Source organism: Cervus elaphus, chromosome 11 (genome assembly GCF_910594005.1).
Source record: "Cervus elaphus chromosome 11, mCerEla1.1, whole genome shotgun sequence".
Taxonomy (NCBI): Eukaryota; Metazoa; Chordata; class Mammalia; order Artiodactyla; family Cervidae; genus Cervus; species Cervus elaphus.
Window position 1 is genome coordinate 84,275,184 of NC_057825.1, and position 22,329 is coordinate 84,297,512.

General features: G+C 41.2%; 1 protein-coding gene across 2 annotated transcripts in view; it reads left to right on the forward strand.

The window, feature by feature from the left end:
- The first annotated feature begins 9,626 nt into the window (after positions 1-9,626).
- Positions 9,627-22,329, forward strand: part of FEZ2 (fasciculation and elongation protein zeta 2) — a 44,050-nt gene continuing 31,347 nt past the window's right edge. Inside the window, exons 1-3 of one of the 2 annotated variants that reach the window (XM_043918250.1) lie at positions 9,627-9,924; positions 14,363-14,471; positions 20,575-20,691. In XM_043918250.1, coding sequence (XP_043774185.1) covers positions 9,671-9,924; positions 14,363-14,471; positions 20,575-20,691 — 480 coding nt within the window. In that variant the 5' untranslated portion in view covers positions 9,627-9,670. The remainder of the gene's footprint in view (positions 9,925-14,362; positions 14,472-20,574; positions 20,692-22,329) is intronic. The other variant, XM_043918251.1, reaches the window with a different exon arrangement.

The following is a 22,329-nucleotide window of genomic DNA, read 5'->3' on the forward strand; positions in this document are numbered from 1 at the left end:
CCAGGGATTGAACCAGGGCCCCGTGCATTGAAAGTGTGGAGTCTTAGCCACAGGAACTCCAGGGAAACCCCTCAATGTGAATTTAGAGGGAACACAATTCATTCCATGACAGGAGGAGAAGGCTGAGGTGGGGGTTAGCTGGTCCCTTTGGGTAGACACAGCCCTGAGCATACCTGTCCTCTCCAATGCACTCACCTGTTGACTTTAGACAGCCACAGTGCCTGGAGCCTTGAGTTATAGGGTGGGGATGATGCCCAGTCTGGTGAGTCTTGGAACATTCAGGGTATATGTTCATTCAGTCTTCCAAAGGGCTAATCAGTCCTTCACAATAACAAAGCTACTCTCTCTCTCTACGATGTGGAATAAAAATAACCTTTCATTCTCTAAAAAACAACACAGAATTCCCAAGATGCCAAATCTCAAGCGTCTTATACCAGATTAGAAACAATTAGCTCACTTCTGTGTCTACTGTAGTCAAATCAAGCATAAGATTGTGCAATTATGTATTTGCATATTTGTATTTGTATTATACAATTTATAATACAAATTATACAATTTGTATTATATAAACAATGATCTTAATAGACCACTTTGCTTTGCTTTTGTAGACCGAAGCCCTATCTGACTTAGTGAAGTCACTCAGTCGTGTCCAACTCTGCGACCCCGTGGGCTGTAGCCTACCAAGCTCCTCCGTCCATGGGATTTTCCAGGTAAGAGAACTGGAGTGGGTTGCCATTTCCTTCTCCAGGTTATCTTTCCAACCCAGGGATCGAACCCAGGTGTCCCTCATTGCAGGCAGACGCTTTACCATCTGAGCCACCCCATCTGACTTAGGTGGTTTATTTATTAATATTTAGATCCATAACATTTTGATGAGACCATTTTGATGCCCCAGCATCTGTGCAGCTCCTTAGATGTCAAGACATTTTGACTACACTTTAAAAAGAAAACAGAAACAGAAGAACCCTGTTAAACTTAAAAAAATATTATAACGTTATATGTAAACAGAACTCGACACTCTTAGTCTGACCCCATCCTGATCCTATTCACAATGAAATTTCCCTTCTCTAAAGGTAGCAAAAGAAATGTCAGCATCTCCGGAAACAAAATTTTGAAGGGAAAAAATGAAAAACAAAGACAGAAAATAATAGTTCAAAGGAGAAAGATACTTCAGTTTTAATACTCATTCTTATAATACCCTCATTGGTCAAATTTTGGAGGACTCCTCCAGCTAATTTTGTGGAGTATTTCTGGATTCTGTGGTTCCCATTCCTAATACTCTTGTGCTAAGTCACTTCAGTCATGTCTGACTCTTTGTGACCCATGGACTGTAGCCTGCCAGGCTCCTGTGTCCATGGGATTCTCCAGGCAAGAATACTGGAGTGGGTTGCCATATCCTCCTCTAGGGATTGAACACATGTCTTTCATGTCTCCTGCACTGGCAGGTGGGTTCTTAATTTATATTAATAAGTATATCAGAAAATAGAACATAATGCACATGATGAACATAAAATGTGTGATCTGGATCATACAGAAAATATAATCATTTACAGAATCCATTTATTTCATCTAAATGTGATCCAAGTTTCTAGGTTTCTCTTCAGTTGCAAACTCCTCTGAATTGTCTGCATCTCTGTCTTACTATATATCTGGCAGAGCCTCTATGGATGGTCCCCTGAATGAATGTGCTGTCTTCCCCAGTATCACTTTCTGACAGTCTGTTGTTGCACTTGATAGCGCTTTCTTATTTTTATTTTTTAGCTCCCTCCCTCCAATTCAATAAGATGTGGAGTTGGTCTGTTTTCTTGAAGGAAGCTTTTACTCTTTCCTCTTTGATTCACTCTGTTGGATCAGAGAGATTTCCATCTCCACTAAATTTCTTCTCCTTAAAATTAGCCCCTCAAATTCAAATCTTCAAGTGACAACAAAGTCAATTTTATCATTCTTGCATTACTTTCCAGTGAAGTCAATGTATAAAATTACAGTATAAAATAATACAATTTGAATCAAAATGTAGATTAGAACAGATAATTAATGAGTTAGCAGTCCATCAACAATTAATCCATACAGTGGATAAACTAATTTCAAGTGTATGACTTGAATCACTTTAACAAGACCAGATGTTGAATAAACAGGGCATATCTGTATAGGGGAATTCTAACATTTGATTCAATATGGCCACTCATTTTAGAAAAAATTGTGGTTAAATATACATAGCATAAAAATGATCATCTTAACATTTTAGGGTATGCTGTGGCATTAAGTACATTCACATTATGTGCAGTCATCACTACTCTCCATCCATAATCTAGAATTTTTTCATCATCCCAAATGGAAACTCTGTGTCCGAGAAATACTCACTCCCCATCTCCCCCTTCTCTCAGCCCCTAGCAACCACCACTCTACTCTCCAGCTTCATGATTTTGACTTCTCTAAGTACTTCATTTAAATGCATATGGTATTTATCCTTTTGTGTCTGGCTTCACTTAGTATAATGTTGTCAATGTTCATCCATGTTGTAGCATGTGTCAGAACTACATTCCTTTTTAAAACTGAATAATATTCTGTTATGTATGTGTTTTTGCTTATCCATTCATCTGTCCATGCACATTTAGGCTGTTTCCATTTTTTGGCTATAAAGCCACACCTTAACACATATTTACAGAGTTATAATTTACATGCAGTAAAATGGACTTGTTTTAAGCTTACTGTTGATAAATGTACACGCCTACATAGTCACCATGATCATCAAGTTATAGAGTATTTCCATTACTCCAGAAGTTATAGAATATTTCCTTTACTCCGGAAGTTTTTCTCCTGTCCTTCTGCGGTTAATTCTCCGACCCCAAACCATCCCATGCCTTGGGCACCACCCATCTGCTTTCTGCCACAGAGGATTAGTTTTGAGACCTTTTTAGGCCTGAGAGATCTTGGTTAGTAATGAGACAAAGAATTCAGAATAAACGGCTCACTAAATACAAGTGAGATAGGCCCTGGGAGACAAAGGTATTGGAATACACACCAGGACCCCAGTGATGCAGGTACCACGCTGCCTGTGCACAAACGTGTCGCCTTGATTGATCAAGGTTAGGGCCGACTTTCCTGTGGGAAAGTTACAGATGAATGTTGATGTGGAAAAACCAAGATCACAGTTTTCTGAAAGAGAGGAAATATAGAGAATATATTATGTCCTCTTTGTTATAGTTCTTTTGTTCATATTTTTTCTTACTCAGTGTCCTAGAGGAGGCAAGAATATTCTTCTAGAAATTTATGACCCATGTGCAGCCTCTTCCTCTTGTTCGTGGGAGGAAGAGTTTCCCCCTCATTCTTTGTTCCATCCTAAGACAGGTAGTGAGGACCCAGAGCACTGACAGTCATAAAAAATTGCTAACAGAGAGGGCTGCACCGGCCTAAGACGCCTCTGTGCAGAGAGTACAGTTAGTTCACAAAATTACAAAAAAATGTTAGATAAAATGTGGTATATTCAACTCTGCACGGTCTTAACCTCAGATGAGAAAATTAAATCTTTCAAAGCAGAGAATTCGGGCAGTTTAGAATGTCCACGGGGTGCTTTGTTAGAACTGACATGCGCTGTGTTGTGTGCTGTTTCAGTCGTGTCTGACTCTTCGCCACCCCATGGACTGTATAGCCCACCCAGGTTCCTCTGTCCATGGAATTTTCCAGGTGAGAATACTGGAGTGGGTTGCCAATTCCTACTCCAGGGGACCTTCCTGACCCAGGGATCCAGGCTGTGTCTCTTACATCTCCTGCATTGGCAGGTGGATTCTTTACCACAGCGCCATCTGGGAAGGCCCTAGAACTGTCATGCTAGCTAAATAACCACAACTAATAGGTGGTTCCATTAATTGCCTGAGGCCAGTATTTGATTACCCAGAACACAACCAGATGCATACTTGGCAATGTCTTTCCTATTCAGTTATTTTGATAACCTTGTAAGAGTGTGGCCATGGCCAGTCACCTGGGCTCCTTCTCTTGGTGATGTAGCGCTGCTTCTGTGGACCCCTGATCAGGTGCTGCCTGATCAAGACTCTAATCTGATCATTAAAATTGAAGATTCATTACTAATAAACATGAGCAACTAGAATTAAATATTTTTTTGCTAATAAACCCTACATTGCAAATATTGGTTACTCAAAAGTTTCTTGATTTTTTTTTTTTAATAGAGACAAAGTGGAAATAACTTACCCTTTCCTTTTTTGGCACGCAAGCAAGATTTCCTTAAATTCTTGAGTCAAATACATTTGAATCAGTTCTAATGAGGTGGATGAAACTGGAGCCTATTAGACAGTGTGAAGTAAGCCAGAAAGAAAAACACCAATACAGTATACTAACGCATATATATGGAATTTAGAAAGATGGTAGCGATAACCCTATAATGTGAGACAGCAAAAGAGACACAGATGTATAGAACAGTCTTTTGGACTCTGTGGGAGAGGGTGAGGGTGGGATGATTTGGGAGAATGGCATTGAAACATGTATATTATCACATGTGAAATGGATCACCAGTCCACGTTTGATGCATGAGACAGGGCGCTCAGGGCTGGTGCACTGGGATGACCCTGAGGGATGGGATGGGGAGGGAGGTGGGAGGGGGGTTCAGGATGTGGGACACGTGTACACTCATGGCTGATTCATGTCAATGTATGGCAAAACCACTACAATATTGTAATTAGCCTCCAATTAAAATAAAGAAATTTATATTAAAAAAAATAAACATGAATGTCTGTCAAAAAAAAAATTATTGAGTCAACATATGGATTTCTCAATTCTTTTGTTCCGTCAGCTCTGTTTTCTTTTTTAACCTGTTATTGAATAAACTTAGCAATTAGGTTAGCTTTTCTCAAGAAATTTTCATTCATGTCCATTCTCCTTGTACTCTTGCTTTGTAATGCCTTCAGCATTTGCTGCATGTGAAACTTTAACAAGGTATTTTCTGATCCTGTGTTAAATCATTTGTTTCTTTTGCAGTTCTTATGTTTTCTGGTTAATTACACCCTTAGGTGGTCTCTATTTTGAATAATCTTCATTTCCATTTTTCTTTACTTTTCATTGTGATGTACCTGTGAAAACTGTAAATACATTGTCAAACAAGAGAAGTAACTTTTTCCATCTTGGATGATTAACCTGAGTGTAATACTCATGCCATGAAACTCTCTTTAAAATTTACTCTGTATCATCTAATTTTGCATCAAGTGTTGAAAATTAATTCTATAGACTAACTGTTCTTAATACATGGAGTGAGCAACAATGTTTACACATGTTGGTATTCATCTGCTTTATAGAAAATAAAAGCCTGAAAAAAAAAAAAAAGAAAAAAAGAAAATAAAAGCCTGAAATTTAAGTGGACATACGAGTAGAATTAGGTCATGTGAGAGAAAATGAATGGGGGGGTGCTCTTCTTAATTGGAAACCTTTGAGTGTTGTTGACATGAACTAAACTGGTGAGACTGGCAGGAAGCATGTGGCTTTTCCCAGATCTGTGTCTGTGCTGGGAAGCTAGAATAAATTCTAGCTGGCGGAAGAAGAATTGCTGGAAAATGGACTAAGGTTACTCTCAGGAATTATTAAGTGGGGAGGTTTAGGGAATGGTGAAACTGGGTAATCATAGTTAAATCCATTTCACCTGTAACCTGCCTTTGCCGCTGCTGTTAAGTCGCTTCAGTCGTGTCCGACTCTGTGCGACCCCATAAATGGCAGCCTACCAGGCTCCTCCGTCCCTGGGATTTTCCAGGCAAGAGTACTGGAGTGGGGTGCCTTTGCCTTCTCCATGCCTTTGGTCATTTTACTTATTGTTCAAAAGACGCGCAGGTCCTCTGAGCTGTATGTAGCCAAAACAGTAAGATGTTTGTCCAAGTAGTTTTCTAGGAATTGGTATCAGGTGTGTCTAGCTCAAGCTGAGCTGGTTTAGACTGGATAGGACCATCCACGTAGGCATGCCGAGTCTGCTGGGTGACCTTTTGATGCGGGAGGGCTAAAACCTCCATCCTCAGACAGTACTAAGCGCCTCTGCGTTTCTATGTGCCGAGGCCCGCAGCTTACTTACAGCTGTGCAGATTTACCACATCCTTTTTCAATCACACCCTCCACACCTCAGACCACCTGCTCCCTTAGTCTCTATGTCATTAACACCCAGAGCCCCTTGCCTTCAGGAAGCGGGTTTGAACTGGTTCTCTCTCTGCTCTGACTGCCTTGTGAGTAAATTCTGTTTCCTGCCATCTCAGAGATTTCGCTTGCTGCCCATCAGGCAAAACAAACCTGGTTCTGTAAGCCCGACTGGAGGAGAGAGCGGGCGTGAGGCAAGGAGGCCGCAACAGGGCGGAGTGCAGGCTCCTGCTGGATGTCCTGAAGCTGTGGGGCTCTGTGCGGCCCCCAAGTGCCCAGGGGGAGAGAGGTGTGTGGAAGACGTTGCTACTTTATCGTTTTACCTGTGAACATTTCACCATTTAAGCGTTTCTGTTGTTACTCTTTCATGTGTGCAGTCATTATGTAAAATCTTCAGAAGCAACAAGATTCACATTTTGTTTCACACTATAGTTTCTTTCTTGTCTCGTTGCTTTCCCCATTAAACAGCACAGTTTCCTCCTAGGCACATTTTTGGGAAGCACCTTTATAGAGTGTGTTGAGTGCCAAGAGATTACTATGTAAGTCAGTTCAGTCACTCAGTCGTATCCGCTCTTTGTGACCCCATGGACTGCAGCACGCCAGGCTTCCCTGTCCATCACCAACTCCCAGGGCTTGCTCAAACTCATGTCCATAGAGTTGCTGATGCCATCTGACCATCTTATCCTCTGTCATCCCCTTCTCCTCCCACCTTCAATTTTTCCCAGCATCAGAGGCTTTTCCAATGAGTTGGTTCTTTGCATCAGGTGGCCAAAGTATTGGAGTTTCAGCTTCAGCATCAGTCCTTCCAATGAATATTCAGGGCTGATTTCCTTTAGGATGGACTGGTTGGATCTCCTTGCAGTCCAAGGGACTCTCAAGAGTTTTCCAATACCACAGTTCAAAAGCATCAATTCTTCGGTGCTCGGCTTTCTTTATAGTCCAGCTCTCACATCTATGCATGACTACTGCGGACCTTTGCTGATAAAGAAATGTCTCTGCTTTTTAATATGTTGTCTAGGTTGGTCATAGTTTTTCTTCCAATGAGAAAGCATTTTTTAATTTCATGGCTGCAATCACCATCTGCAGTGATTTTGGAGTCCCCCCCAAAAAAGTCTGTCACTGTTTCCATTGTTTCCCCATCTATTTGCATGAAGTGATGGGACCGGATGCCATGATCTTAGTTTTCTGAATGTTGAGTTTTAAGCCAACTTTTTCACTCTCTTCTTTCACTTTCATCAAGAGGCTCTTTAGTTCTTTGCTTTCTGCCGTAAGGGTGGTATCATATGCGTATCTGAGGTTACTGATATTTCTCCCGGCACTCTTGATTCCAGCTTGTGCTTCATCCAGCCTGGCATTTTGCATGATGTACTCTGCATATAAGTTAAATAAGCAGGGTGACAATATACTATAGATATGCTAATATAAATTAATTAAGAAAAGTGATTCAAATCTTGTTTCTGCCATGGACAGAGGAGCCTGTTGGGCTATACAGTGCATGCATGGGGTTGCAAAGAGTCAGACACAACTGAGCGACTGAGCACATTTAGAGTCTGGGGTGATACTAGGTAATTTGCATGTAATTAAAAGTAAAAAGCTTCATATGTGGAAATTTTGACTAAAATTGAGACCATTAAAGCTAACCTAGTAGCTGTTTATTTTGTAAGCATATGAAAAATTTGTGTGTTACCTTTGGGTCCTAAGTAAATTTTATTTCCACTAACATGTATACAGGCCACACAGGCAAATGGAGATACAGGTCAAGAAAAAAAACCTATTTTTTTGCCTTAATTATGTACATAATTAGGAGAGTTTGAGTCAAGTCCATAGTTTCTCATAACTGAGTAGCCCAATACCTAGAGAACGACCGATTTTTACATTTAGTGCATCACTTCTGAGTAGTAGTCAGATAGATGAATGTCAGCTGAGCTAATGTTTTCTTATTAACCCCAAAGCTGTAAACTATTGAGTAATCAGTTCTAGCTCTTGGCTATGTAGAGCTCAATATCTGCTCCCTTCACGGTTTCGAAGGGAGTGGGAAGGTAGTGATATTGCCTTTATCAACAGTTCCTTAGGCTTGATTCATAAAAGTATCTTGTTAAATATGAGACAAATCATTGAAATATGAGACAAAATCCATTGGAAAGGTAAATAGGAAATTTTGATATTAACATGTATTCTTCAGGGTAGGTTTCCATGTTGTCAAGAAATGAACAGAGCATACCGGGAAAATCTTATTTTCTATTATTTGTATTTATTTTTCAGAATAGGAATTCATCTTTTATGATCCAATTATGTTCCTAAATGAAGTTATTTGATGACTACAGTCCAAAGATAGCTTCTATCAACTCCTAGGTATTTATTGTCTCTAAATATTCTCTACATATTCATGCTCCCTTAGAATTATACCTTTTCTCCTAAATTTTTTTGTGGTAAAATATACATAACCTGAAACTACCATCTTAACCATGTTAAGTATACAGTTCAGTGGTATTAAGTACGTTTATATTCTTGAGCAACCATTGCTAGTACTCTTCCTCTTGCAAAACAAACTCAATACACATTAAACAGTAACTCTTTACTCCGAGTTATACTTTTTGGTATGAATGCTCTCCAGTTTTATCACTCTAACTACATTGTAAGCCCCTATAGGGAGCAGTTATGTATTAGTTACATAACATACACATTTGTTACTTACTGTCAGTCCCTGTTCCAAGTGCTTTGCAAATATTAACTTGCATAATTATTCATCTTTGTATGTTGCAGAGGGTCTAGCATGTGCTTTGCATGTGGGACACATGAAATATTTGTGGAATGAATTTCGGTACCATTTAAGCATTTCCAAGTGACTGTGGCTGTTCTTCTGGCTGGAAAGTTACCTTGGGGAAATTGATTTGGGGAATAATCCGACACTTGGGTGCAAGTTTAAAGAAATTGTTTATTTTAGCCATATTAGGCCAGAAGAATTGATGCTTTTGAACTGTGGTGTTGGAGAAGGCTCTTGAGAGTCCCTTGTACTGCAAGGCGATCCAACCAGTCCATCCTAAAGGACATCAGCCCTGAATATTCATTGGAAGGACTGATGCTGAAGCTGAAACTCCAATACTTTGGCCACCTGATGCGAAGAACCAACTCATTGGAAAAGACCCTGATGCTGGGAAAGATTGAAGGCAGGAGGAGACGAGGACGACAGAGGATGAGATAGTTGGATGGCATCACCGACTCGATGGACATGAGTTTGAACAAGTTCCGGGAGTTGGTGATGGACAGGGAAGCTTGGCTTGCTGCAGTCCATGGGATTGCAAAGGCTATAAGAAATGATTCAAAGCAGTTAATGTTTTCCTTTCTGCCTAGACCCGCGCTCTTCTCAGAAATCTAAGACTGGGGAAAAGGGAAGACGTTGGGGCTAGAAGGCAACAGGCCAGGTCCGAGCGCCAAGAGCGGGCGGGGGCGGGGCCTCGGGCGGGGCGGTGCTCCGGGGGCGGGGCCCGACGGCGGGGCGGGGCCGGGGCCGGGGCCTGGGCGGGGCGCGCGACGGCACCGGGCGGCGATGGCGGCGGACGGGGACTGGCAGGATTTTTATGAGTTCCAGGAGCCGGCCCGGAGCCTCCAGGACCAAGAGAACTGTAACGCGAGCCCCGAGGCCGCAGCAGCGCCGGGCGGGGGTGGCGACGGCTTCCCAGCGCTGGCCTGCCACTTGGAGGAGAAGCTGAGCCTGTGTTTCCGTCCCTCGGGTCCGGGTGCCGAGCCCCCGAGGGCGGCTGTGCGGCCCATCACCGAGCGCAGCCTCCTGCAAGGGGACGAGTGAGTGCGGGCCCAGGCCGGGAGCGGGCGGGAGCCTCCCCTGCCCCTCGTCCAGCCCCTCTCGCCCTGCCCACTGGCCCGGGGTCAACAGCCTCGGCGGGACTCCGACCGCAGGCTCCTCCCCGCTCTCTCCTTCCGCCTCCAACTCTGGAGTCCCGCCCCTCCCAGTTCTCCCACCTCCTTCCTTGAGGCTTTCGGCCTCTGAGCGCCTGGGAATTTAAATCTCGTGTTCTCCTGCCCCTCTACGAGCCCTTACGCCTCCTCCTGCTTCCTGGAAGCCAACCTCTGTTTGGTTTAGAGAGGAGTCTTCTTGTACTGAGCCTCATAGTTGCAGATAGTACTTCCTCGGGCACATGTGTAGTCATTCATTCGCTCAACTAGAATTTATTAAGCGCCTGCTACGTGCTGCTTCGCACTGGGAATACCAAGGTGACTGGACATTGCCGCTGTCAAGCAGAGCGCAGCCCAGGGTGGAAGCTAGGTTTGTAAACAAACATTTTATGGATGTTACAAACGCACTGATACATGTGCAAAATACAGGAGATTTTGTGCATGTGTGCGTGAAGAAAGACTTCATAGAGAAGACTGGATCCTGATGGACGAGTGGGAGTTTGCCTGGCAGATGAAGAAAGGTTACTAGTATTCTAGCTCAGGGATACAGTGCATGCAAAGGTACTGACGTTGAAGCAGCCTTTATGCCACAGGAGATTATTGGCTTCATTTGAGAGCTCAGGTTGAGTGCGAGTCCCCACAGAGGCAAAAAGGAAAAGATCTGGTTATTAATAGGAAGGATCACCTAGTCTGGTAGGGAGGTCGGTGCATAAACAGGTAACTATTGCAGGGCAATGGTCAGAAATTTACCAGGATTTATGAGAGCTAGGAGAATGGAGGGTTATTTAACCTCCCAGAACCCCAGTTATAATTTAGTTAAATAAGGGTTGTTATGCACCATAGTTTTCCTCCAAAAGATACTGAAAGGAATGAGAGTGAGGGATTTGACAATATTGTAATGTAGGGGGAGAGGAGCTCTGGAGAGCCTGAGGGTAAAATTACGGAGTAAACACTGAGGTTGTGGGTAGGGATGGATTTTCAGAGCATTGATGGGATGGATAGAATAGAGGTTAGGGAAGAATGCTTCGGCTGAAGCTCCAATACTTTGGCCACCTGATGCGAAGAGCCGACTCACTGGAAAAGACCCTGGTGCTGGAAAAGATTGAAGGCAGGAGGAAAAGGGATGAGATAGTTGGATGGCATCACAGATTCAAGGGACATGAGTTTGAGGAAACTCTGGGAGATGGTGAAGGACAGGAAAGCCCGGTGTGCTGCAGACCATGGGCTCACAAAGAGTCAGACTGAGCAATTGAGCAACAACAAAGAATGCTTGAGAAGAAGGCTCCATGGGCAAAGGAAGGGGCTTGTCATTTGATGGTTTTCTTTCATGTGAATCAGAAGATTTATCAGGAGGAGGGAGCTGGGAATGGAGGCTAGTGGCTTAGCTAGCAGTGGTTCAGGGCCAGCTCTGTTTAGAGATCATGTCTTTTCATTGGTCCCTCTGTACAGTGTTCTGCCCTGGCATAGAAGGAAGAGTTTATGATTGGATATTATATACACAGATACACAAGCTTCCCAGGTGCCTCACAGTGGTGAAGAATCCCCTGCCAGCGCAAGAGACACAGATTTGATCCCTGTGTTGGGAAGATCCCCTGGAGTAGGAAATGGCAACCCATTCCAGTATTCTTGCCTGAAGAATCCCATGGACAGAGGAGCCTGGTGGGCTACTCTCCATAGGATCACAAAGAGTTGGACACGACTGAGTCTGCAGTCAGTGGCAAAAGACATTTTAAGCAGTCTGTTCCCAAAGAGAAGATAGTGTTATGCATAGATTTATATACTCAGAATCACTAGACTCAGGACATACTCTGGATTTTAAAATCATTTATTATATATTTGGGTTTATCAAGAGTAGCTTATCAAAACGAATTAGTGGTTTGTACACAGATAAGATTCCCTATTTTTCATTCACCTGTACTGTCTGAAAAGGAGTGTATTTTAGCCTTTGCTTAAATCTTAGGTTGATACAAAACTTAACTTTTATTACTCTTGATAATGACTTTTTGTAGACATTACATTGGTGGTACTGCATGTTGCTTGATTTGGGAATGCATAAGAAATCAATCTTTTCTAAGCAGGAGTTGCCTACCACTCTCATGGTCCCGGTTCTGTTGCATAAACATGCTCTCCATTGCTTGATAGAGTTCATTCCTGTTCCTTTCACTAGAGAGAGTTGAGAATTCTTTCACTCAGATAGGGCCCTGCCTTAGTGCACTTTATTCTTTTCTGAGTCCCAGTTTTAGTTTTGGTTACCTACAGATTGTGCTTATTGGCTAAAGTTTTACTTTAGAAGGGTCTAGTGAGGGACTGAATGTCAGTGAGACTTTGACCTCCTTTGGAAAAGAGCCGCCCTGCTAGTTGTTTATGACTGGCTGTAATGCTTTATGATAAGGATGAAGGCAGTTTTTGTCTTGATTGGAGTATTCTAGAAATCTTTCAGTTAATCCAGCCTTGTGTCCTTTCAACCACAAATGTTCTGGCCTTGGTGAAGATAGAGGACTGTGACTTGTCCTTCATTTTCTTGGGAGATCAAATTCACCCACAGTCAATGATTCTACATGAAATCTTCCGCCCCACTTGTCCTTTTATTATGGCCTCAATTAAGAAGGAAAAAACAGCGGACAAAACAAACCTCAAAAACTCTGGACCGTCTTCACCTACTAGAATATTCTCGTGGTTCCTGACCAGGGTTAGGTGTATGGTCAGTCATTTAGTATTTGAAAATTTTCTACCCAGGACGAGGTGGGCCAGCAAGTTTAGCAACCCACAGTGTTTCCAATTTGAGCATATTGGCATTAGAGGAAATGAGCATTCCAGCAGAGAGGAGGATAGGAATGAACCATGCATATGAGAGATTTGCTGGGTAAATGAGCCAGTTTTCTTGAGATTTTTGTGTTCACATATTCATGGAGGCTAATATGCATTCAACAGCCAAATGTCATTTGGGGATTTTCTGTTTTTGGCAGTTGTGGTCCCATTGCTTCTCTTTAGCACCAAATTCCAGTTCATTAAATCAGTATGTTGTTTCTCTGTTTTGAAGCTTGCATTCTTATTTTTATAATCCCAGTGGTCTTATTTTTGTATCCTAGTATCTTACACACTTAGAAAAAAACCCACCCAATTTTTTAGTGGCTTATTCACAATTAGATACTTGTTAAAAATGTTACCTTTTTTTTTTAATGACTTGTATGTGTGTATCTCTGACCATTAAATAGCTTATTTGTGTAATGTTTAACTTTACTTACACTAATTAAATTTAATTTCATTTATATTTCTGAATTCTTTTTTTTCATATAATGCCTTTAAAAAAAATGCTGGTTATTACTTTAGGACTGAAACTGAACTTTGGCCATGAAATTGGTTTGCAGTCCTTTTTTGGTGTGGTTTGGAACTTTCATCAATATAACTCATTTGAATGAATGCTTCGAGTAATAGCGCTGGAAGAAATGTCAGCCATCCTAATCCAAGCTTCTTGTTTTAAAAAGAGCAGCTAATACCTGCAGAAGTTAAAGTACATGGTCAGAGACTGATTGAGGATGAATGGAGATAAGAGTCTATTTTCTGAATTTAGTCAAGTGCTCTTTCCATTTTACTCTGTTGCCTCCCCCAAATTCTGTTTGTTAACAAGGAAGAGTAATTGCATTGGGTACAATCTGTGTATTTTATTGTGAACTCCCTTTCTTCCCCTTTTCATCTTATTTTAGTCTTACACTATAAATTAGATATTAAGCGCTAGTCTCATTTTGAGGCTGAATTCCTTCTCCTGGAAATTCTTTCTCATTGGTTAAAGAGAGATTATTCACTCTGTGGAATAGTCTATATGTTTGGAAGTTACGAAAGAAAAATATTTATAAAGCACAGTGTATTTACTACCTGTTTTAGCTTGGGAAACACGACTTAACTTACCTGTGCTTTCATTTCCTAATCTGTAAAATGCGGATAATAATGGTTCTTCATGGTACTCCTTGTAAGAATTGAATGGGCTAATGTAAGTAAACTGCTTAGAATGTGTGTAAACGGTTTAGGTCATACCTGTCACACCAGACAGTGAAAATGTTAGCCGTTGACTTTGTGAGGTTTCTATTCCATGTTGTCTTCCCTCAGGACTTGTCAGCCCGATGGTTGGGTTTTCCTTTAGTCTTATTCAGGAGGCTCTGGTTTGTTGTTGCTTTTCTGAGAAACAGTAGGCCTCCTGTTTTTGTTTGTTTTTTTTTTTTTCGCTGTGATATTTTTTGTTCTCTCTTTCACTGTAGTACTAGATACCTGTTTAATAATGATAGACAGAATGTTAACTTTCATTGATTGTAGTTTTTTTTTTTTTTTTAAGGATTTGGAATGCCCTGACAGATAATTACGGAAATGTAATGCCTGTAGACTGGAAGTCATCTCATACTAGGACCTTGCATTTGCTTACTCTGAATCTCTCAGAAAAAGGGGTAAGTTAGGATTTGCACCAGTAGCTTCTGAATAACTGATTCTGATAATGGAACTAAAAAGTAGTGTTTCTATCTAACCGCAATTCATTGAGTTGCTTCTTATTTCCAAGCTTATGGCAAGTGAAGTGGTCTTCTTTTGCCATCTTGGTTTTTTGCTACTGTCCACTTGCTAACATTTCCCTCTAGTTCTTCCCTAGCACACCCTCAGCTTTTTATGTTTAGCTAAAATTTCATCACCTGTGTATGAACAGCAATGATCAGCATTTTTTTTCCCTAGCTTAAATAACATAGCTTTGATACGTTGTGAATACTCAGTAAGAACCTTAGGCTTTGATTTAATATATGGAGGATCCTAGAGTATCTACAGAGAGTTAACTTTCTGATGAATTTAATGCTGGATGTAACATGTTTGAGTACCAGAGAACCTTTAAAAGACAATTTAAGTCTTGGTGTTCTGATGTGTTCTTGGCTAACTGTTGGAGGCTGCTATGTATGTCTTGGAATTGTGAAGTGGAGACACCTTGAGTAAGGAGTGTGAGCACAGATGGAAGGACAGCAAAGGAGACAGAAAAGGGAAGAGAACTGCTTTAAGTGGAAAATCACAGTGTGGTTTAACATTGATGAGAAAGGAGGCCAAATGGAAGTTTCAGGGCCGGACTATTTAAATTCTTCATCAAATAGCAGTGTTAACTCATGCCAGGTCTTTTGGCATGCTCCTTATTTCATTAAGTGTATTTGTGTAATTTCTGGGAGTATAATGCAGTAGGACTGTATTTTAAATAGCATTGTTAATGTTTTCTGAAATGATTTTCTTAAAAGTGTGACTCAGAAAAGCTTGCTGCCTACTATTTCTAGTAAAATATAGGATTCTGACTATATTTCTTTGTATTCTAGTACATACAGGATTTATTTGTTCCAGTTATTAATCTCCTTAAGCTGTTTTGCAGGCTGACCTGACATACATTTAGGGGCAGGAATAAAGCAAAATATCTTATCCTCTGACTTCTGTTTATTTGGATCTTAGCTATCATTCTGGGCTTAGTTCAAGTTTCCTTTCCTCTCTGAAGCTGCCTATTACTGTTTTAGCTTTTGCTGATCTCATGGAATTATATAATTTTAGAGTTGGAAGGGACTTTAAAGGACACTTAATCCAACCTCTCACTTGGGGGGATTCCCCACTTACAGCGTCTCTGACAGATGGTCATTCAGCCACAGACTAAATCCCAGCAAGGAAGGAAAATGCACTCCTCTCTGGGGATCGTCACACTTGTCGGGGTGTGAAAATCGTAAAGGACTTACATGTCCTGCAGAGCTTGACCCCCAAGTCTCCTGGGTGCTGGTTCTCACAGCACTTGATCTGTGTCTTAAATCATCATTGGTGTCTCTTAATAATTATGTTTGTGGATCTGTCATTAGATTGTAACTTCCTGGTAGATATCTTTGTATGTGTCTTCTCAGTAACTATCACGGTGCCTGGCACATAGTGAGAACTAAGACAAGTGTTTGTTGAGTGAACAAATGAATAATCTCATCAGTAAGACTATAGGGTCAGAGACCATGGTGGAAAGTTTTTAAAACTGTTTTTTATGTTACTACATAGTGCTGTATCCACAATAGCCAGCCAGTGAGTACTTTTTTGTTTGACATGATAAAAATGGTAGAGGAGATCTTTTCCTAGTTTCAAAGAGAAGTACTTTATTCACATGAACAGGACATCTAATCCAGTTCTACTGAATATTGTTCTTTGGTTACCTCTTGGGACGTCACTCCCTTTATCTGCCTTTTGACTGTTTTCGATGCCAGAGCAATGGCATAACCAAAGATAGTGATTAGTAGTGACCTGGAATGTAGTACTCATGCTCATTGTAAAAGCTCACCTGGAGAACCCAGTAGGTTAAAATGGACAAATGATTGTCTCACATCTGAGTATCTTTTTTTAAAATTAATTTTATTTGTTTTTGTCTGCACTGGGTCTTTGTTGCTGACAGCAGGCTTTCTCTAGTTGCAGCAAGTGGGGACTGTTTTCTAGTTGCAGCTCGAGGACTTCTCATTGCGGTGGCTTTTCTTGTTGCGGAACACAGGCCCTAGGACCCTTGGGCTTAGTTGCCCCATGGCATGTTGCATCTTCCCGGACCAAGGATTGAACCTGTGTCTTCTGCGCTGGCAGTCAGATTCTTAACCATTGGACCACCAGGGAAGTCTTAACATCTGTCTATCTTCACATGATTACACAGGTGATGAATACAACTAAGATGAGATGTCTAGGTCTTGGGAATGAGTAGCACATGTTAATTTCCTGAAGAACAAATGCACAGCAAGGCACTATGCAGGAAGGAACCATGTTATTCTATTAGGTAGCATATAATTAATTTTTTTAACCTGGGAAGTTGCCAACTGTGTCCCCTATTATTTCCATAACTGAATTATGCAAAACTTATCTTTTGAAACCATTTTTTAGATTATTTTAACTGTAAAACAGGGTTTGTATGAAATTTTTTTTGACAAAGGGGAAGAGATTTATTTTGCATTCGGATGAGACAAACAGGAAACTACAGCTCCCTAGCTTTCAGTTTTTAATTTTTTTTTTTAAATTGATGTTCAAGATGGGACACTTCTAAATGTGATAGGTCTTTTCTAGAGGAAGGCAACTGGTACGTTCCAAATTCTTATAGGGGCACATTTTTTCCATTTGAGGCAGCTTCTGTTTCGTACAGGAAAACAGAACCACGGCTCTGTATCTAAACCTGGCACAGAAAGGAGTGATGGGAATGCTTGGCAAAGACAAGGCACATTGATGCCTAATGGGAGCGTGAAGAATGATACCCATGACAGCCAAGGTTAGTTTTCAAAGCCCGAAAGGGATTCCAGCCCTTAGCATATGCCATCTCTGTGGGGAATGGGCTTGGCTCCCTCTCTGGAAAGATGGTCTGGGATTATTATTTCTGTTGTCATGGAAATTTATTCTAATGGCTTATTGGTATCACTCATGTGTTTTGGCAGTAGCTGCAAACCTGTTCTAAATCCAGTGCCGTTCTTGATCATGCTTAAGTGATAGGATGCTTCTGAATTGTTTTGCCTTAGGAACATCTCCTGAGCCATATTCTTCCTCCTACCATGCGTGTTTCTTTAGAAACCGGGACTTTATTGAATGCATCTTTGTATGTTCAAGAGTAGAAATAGAAGATAATAAATGTGTTCCTTAGGAGTAATTTTAAAACTTTCACTTGTCTATTAAGGGAAAAAAATAAGACAGAACTGTGGTCCTCAAGTTACAGCACAGAACTGTAATTTGAGGGGAGGAGAGTGCTGAAGTTTTAGGGTCAGTGAGTGTAATTCTTAGGGTTACTCTACGTCATCATCCATCCTTATGTGGCCCGTTTCGTCTCTGCTTCTACATTCTTGAAATTAAACATCCTTTCTCATCAAGAGCCAGATCTCTCGACCTTTCTCCTTTCTTATTAACAGGGTAACTTAGTTTAATAAAAGTAAACTAAAGCTACAGAACTTAACATGAAAAAGCAGTCTCTCCCCTACTTACCTTATCATCCTTGACTTCCACTTACCTGTAGCAACCACTTTCAGCTACTTCAACTGTTTCTTCTAGCAGATAACATTCTCCTGTCATTTTACTTAATTTTATTCTTCAACTTTAGACTTTATTCATTGACTTTCAACCCAGAGGATGAGGGTTTAGCAGTCTCTGAGTCATCCGTCTCTCCAACCATAACCCTCACAAAAACTTTGGTTTTCCCTCATTGTCCCAATATAATTATGTCAGAATATTTCGTTGCATCTTCATCATTTGCATTGACTATTTAAATGTTCACATTTAAACATTTAAGTACGTTTTATGATGGCGTTTACTCTTGTAATTTTTTTCCTTCGGGTCATAATAATTGCCTTTTTGTGGTTAATTTAGGTTATCATCAACTCATTAATTCAACCTCAGTAGAGCCATAAAGCTCACTTTAGTAAATGAAACACACTGGGCAACCTGTCAGTCTCTCTTTTCTTTCCCCTGTGTTTTTCTTGATTCCTTCTGCAGTAACAATTCTAATCTGAACCAGCTACTGTCTAGTTTAGCTCTGTAGCCATCATTCTGGGATCTTTACTTCCTGTTGTTACAAGAATCCCCTCCACCTCTTTCTTGGGATAGATCCAGTGTCTGCTTCCTTTTTGGTTTTCCTCCTGGTTTTAATGGAGCATGTTCTGGAGTAGCTTTCTGAGAAAGGTTACATGAGAGGTAAATTCTCTGAGAACGTCCCAGCCTGATGGTTCAATGAGAAATCTGACGAGGAGGTGTGTCCTCACTTCGGTGCAGCGCGGCCTCGCTGTTTGTGGTGGTAGATAGGGCGGGAGGGCTGCTGTGGCTCCTCCCCCGGCCTGATGTTGTCAGAGGCCGCGCACTGGGGTTTTTTTCCCTGGGATTTCTCACCAGCAGGTTTTTTTTGTTTACTCTGTGGTGCGTGTTTTCCATTAAATGTGAGACCTGTGAGAAACTATCAAGGTAGTAGGGACCTACATCCATCCAATTGTGTCTTCAATTTTATATATATATAGTATATTTATATACACACATATATACAATTATATATATATGCATATGTGTATACTTATGTGTATATATATATGTAAATGATTTTCCCAAGTAAAATACTATCTTTTTAAATCATATACTGTCTGTTAGAAATACATGATCATGGACTTCCCTGGTGGTCCAATGGTTAAGAATCTGCCTGCCAATGCAATGGCCACAGGTTTGATCCCTGGTCTGGGAAGATTCCACATGCTGTGGACCAGCTGAGCCCATTCTCCGCAACTATGGTAGCCCTCTCTCTAGAGCTTGTGCTCTGTAACAAGAGAAGCCACAGCCTTGAGAAGCCCACACACCGCAACTAGAGAGCAGTCCCTGCTCGCTGCAACTGGAGAAAGCCTGTGTGCAGCCATGAAGACCCAGGGTAGCCAAAAGTAAATAATAATAAAAAATACACAGTTGCTTCTTACGTAATTCCTTGCCCATCTCTTCCCTGAGAACTCAGTTTCCACTCTGTCTGACGAATAGAGTTCTAATTTCAGTTTTATTCATCGTCTGGATGGTCATGTCATGATGGATAGAGGATAGCTAGATGATCGCTTGTCCATTTTAAGCTGCTGGGTTTTCCACGTTAGGCCTTTACAGTTAGTAAACTCGAGGCCATTATTATAGGAACTGTTGATATTAGCACGGGCAGGTTAGAGGACACCGTATGAGCTAGACATGGTGAGATACCCTGGGGATGCCAACAGCAAGCAGCTCTTTAGCATGAGTCTTAGGCATGAAGAGAGGTCAGGAGGGGAACAAGCTACCAGGACCTGTGGAGAGAAGCCATGCAGGCGAGGTCAGCTCGACAGGTGCTGCAGCCTTTGGAGTCTGGAGGGGACAGATAGCAGAATATATGCCCAGACTTCTCCCCCCACCCCTGCCCCACCTTCTAGCTCCTGCTAGTATCTGCTAGTGTGTTAGGCCACTAGGAAATCGAAAGTCAAGGGTATCCTTTGATGTAGTCCATAAAGGTCAGTGTTCTACTGGAAGGGCTAAGTATGACCCTTGTAGACGATTCCCTTCTGCCAAGAATTTGATTGCTTGTCTTTCACTGTATTAGAAGTTAGTCTGCAAGTAACAAATTTTGTCTTCTGTGGAATTTTGACATATACCAATCTTCCTATTAGATCATTAATTAAATAACATTTGCTACTAACCCTGTCTGTCCCCCACCCCCATTTGCTGTAATTCTCTACAAATTGCTGTAGAATACCAGATATTTTCATACTTCCTGGACCCTCTTCCCCATGAAATAAACAACAAAGTGTATGTCGGTTAGGGCAAAAGGGAATGTATGCAGCGCCCTAGCAGCTTCATGTTTGTTCTGCCTTCCTCTCCTTGCTGTCTGAGGTGGCTGCGCAATGTACCTCACATACTGCCTGGTGCCCAGTAACTGGAACGAGGTCTGCCTTTTGAACCTCTCAGCAGATGCTTCCCTTGGCAGCCCTCTGGACCCAGACACTTTGACTTTGTTGTGATCAGAAGGCCCTGCTTTTAACAGTGGGTTGTTTTTGTCTTTAGATGAGTGACAGCTTGCTCTTTGATACCTCAGATGATGAGGAGCTGAGAGAACAGCTGGATATGCACTCAATCATCGTCTCCTGCGTCAACGACGAGCCCCTCTTCACTGCAGACCAGGTACAAAGGAGAGTCCCCTCCATCAAGGAAAGGGAACCTCGGCTGCAAAACCATTTCTTAGTGTGGCCATTAAGTGACAGGTTGTTGAAACTGACTTATTTTCCCTATGTTTTCTGGTAATATAGGCTTAACAGCTTCTGAGGAAAGAAGAAAGTATGCGTAATCTGAAGCAGATGGATTATGTTAGTTGGGAACATCTTTCAATATATGCAGTTTTCCAAGATAAGCTTTGTTAAAACAGTACAGCAGGTTACTTTAAAAGAAGGCTGTTGCTTCCACTGGAATCAGAAAAAATACTATAATTTTTCCTCTTTCGTTAGATTTGAGCAGACATGGGAAAACTACATCTGTGCAGAAATTACCTAGTTTCTCTAAAACCTATGGAAAAGTCATTAGCACTTACTAGAAGTCCTTATTGTACACCCAGGAAAGAAGTGAGCATTATTCCTGTGGAATGCTCTAATGATGTCAACCCTGTATTCACTTAAAACCTGTTGAATCAGCTTTCTCATTTTCTGAATACTCCTCCCACTTCTGCTGTATTGTCAAACTGTGGTGCAAGAACTTCTTCCTGAAATCATGTTCCACGCCTACTGAAACTGTGAGTTCTGTATTTTTAGGTTGGAAAGATGAGATCAGTAAAGAGATGTATGATGACAAGATTGGGAGGGGTACATTAAACATGTGTCATCTTGACGCTCCTTCATCATATTTGTGGTTGGATCATCCTAGGCTTGAAGGGAGTGTGGTGCCTAAAAAGCAGGATGGTAAGTCAGACGACTGAGTGCAGGAAGACCTTGATACTCTGGGGAGAGGTGTGACCCTGAGAGTTCATCGCCTGCTCGGTTCTGTGCCTGAAAACCAAGCTGTCCCTGCTTTTGACTGACAGAAACAGATTCTTTGGCTCTTTCAGTGTCTTGTTTTTGTGTTTATTTTTTTTGTGTTGGTTTTTTTTGTTTTTGTGTTTAGAAATGCCTGTTTTGGAAACTCTTCTTACTAAATTAGTGTAATCCCCACTCCTTCAGGTTTGCTTCTATTTTTCCATGGTGCTGAAAGGGTTAAACTTGCTTCATATTGTACTTTTTCCCTAATAGTGTTTTTTTGAAACTCTTAAGTCTATTTTTTTTAAAGTTATTTTTATTGAAGTCTGGTTGATTTACAGTATTGTGCTAGTTTCAGATATACAGCAGAGTGATTTGTTTATACATAATGTATATATCTTTATTGTTTAGATTTGTTATAACTTATTATAGTGTATATATATATTGAATATAGTTCCCTGTGCTATACAGTGAATCTTTATCTTGTTTATATATATGATAGTGTGCATCTGTTAATTCCATACTATTAATTTATCCTACCTCCCCTTCCTCCTGGTAACCATAAGTTTGCTTTTTTTTGTTTTTTGTTTTTAATGGCAAACTTTTTTTTTTGGCCACGTGGCATGTAGGATCTTAGCTCCTTCACCAGGGATTGAACCCTTGCCCCTTGCAGTGGAAGCATGGAGTCCTAACCACTAGGCCATCAGAGAAGTCCCTAAATATCCCTTTATCTTCCCTTGAATTAAATATATGAAATTATTTTTCTGTTGCTAAAGGAAAACTTTCCTGCCAAAACCAGAGTTTCTTGCTTTATGTG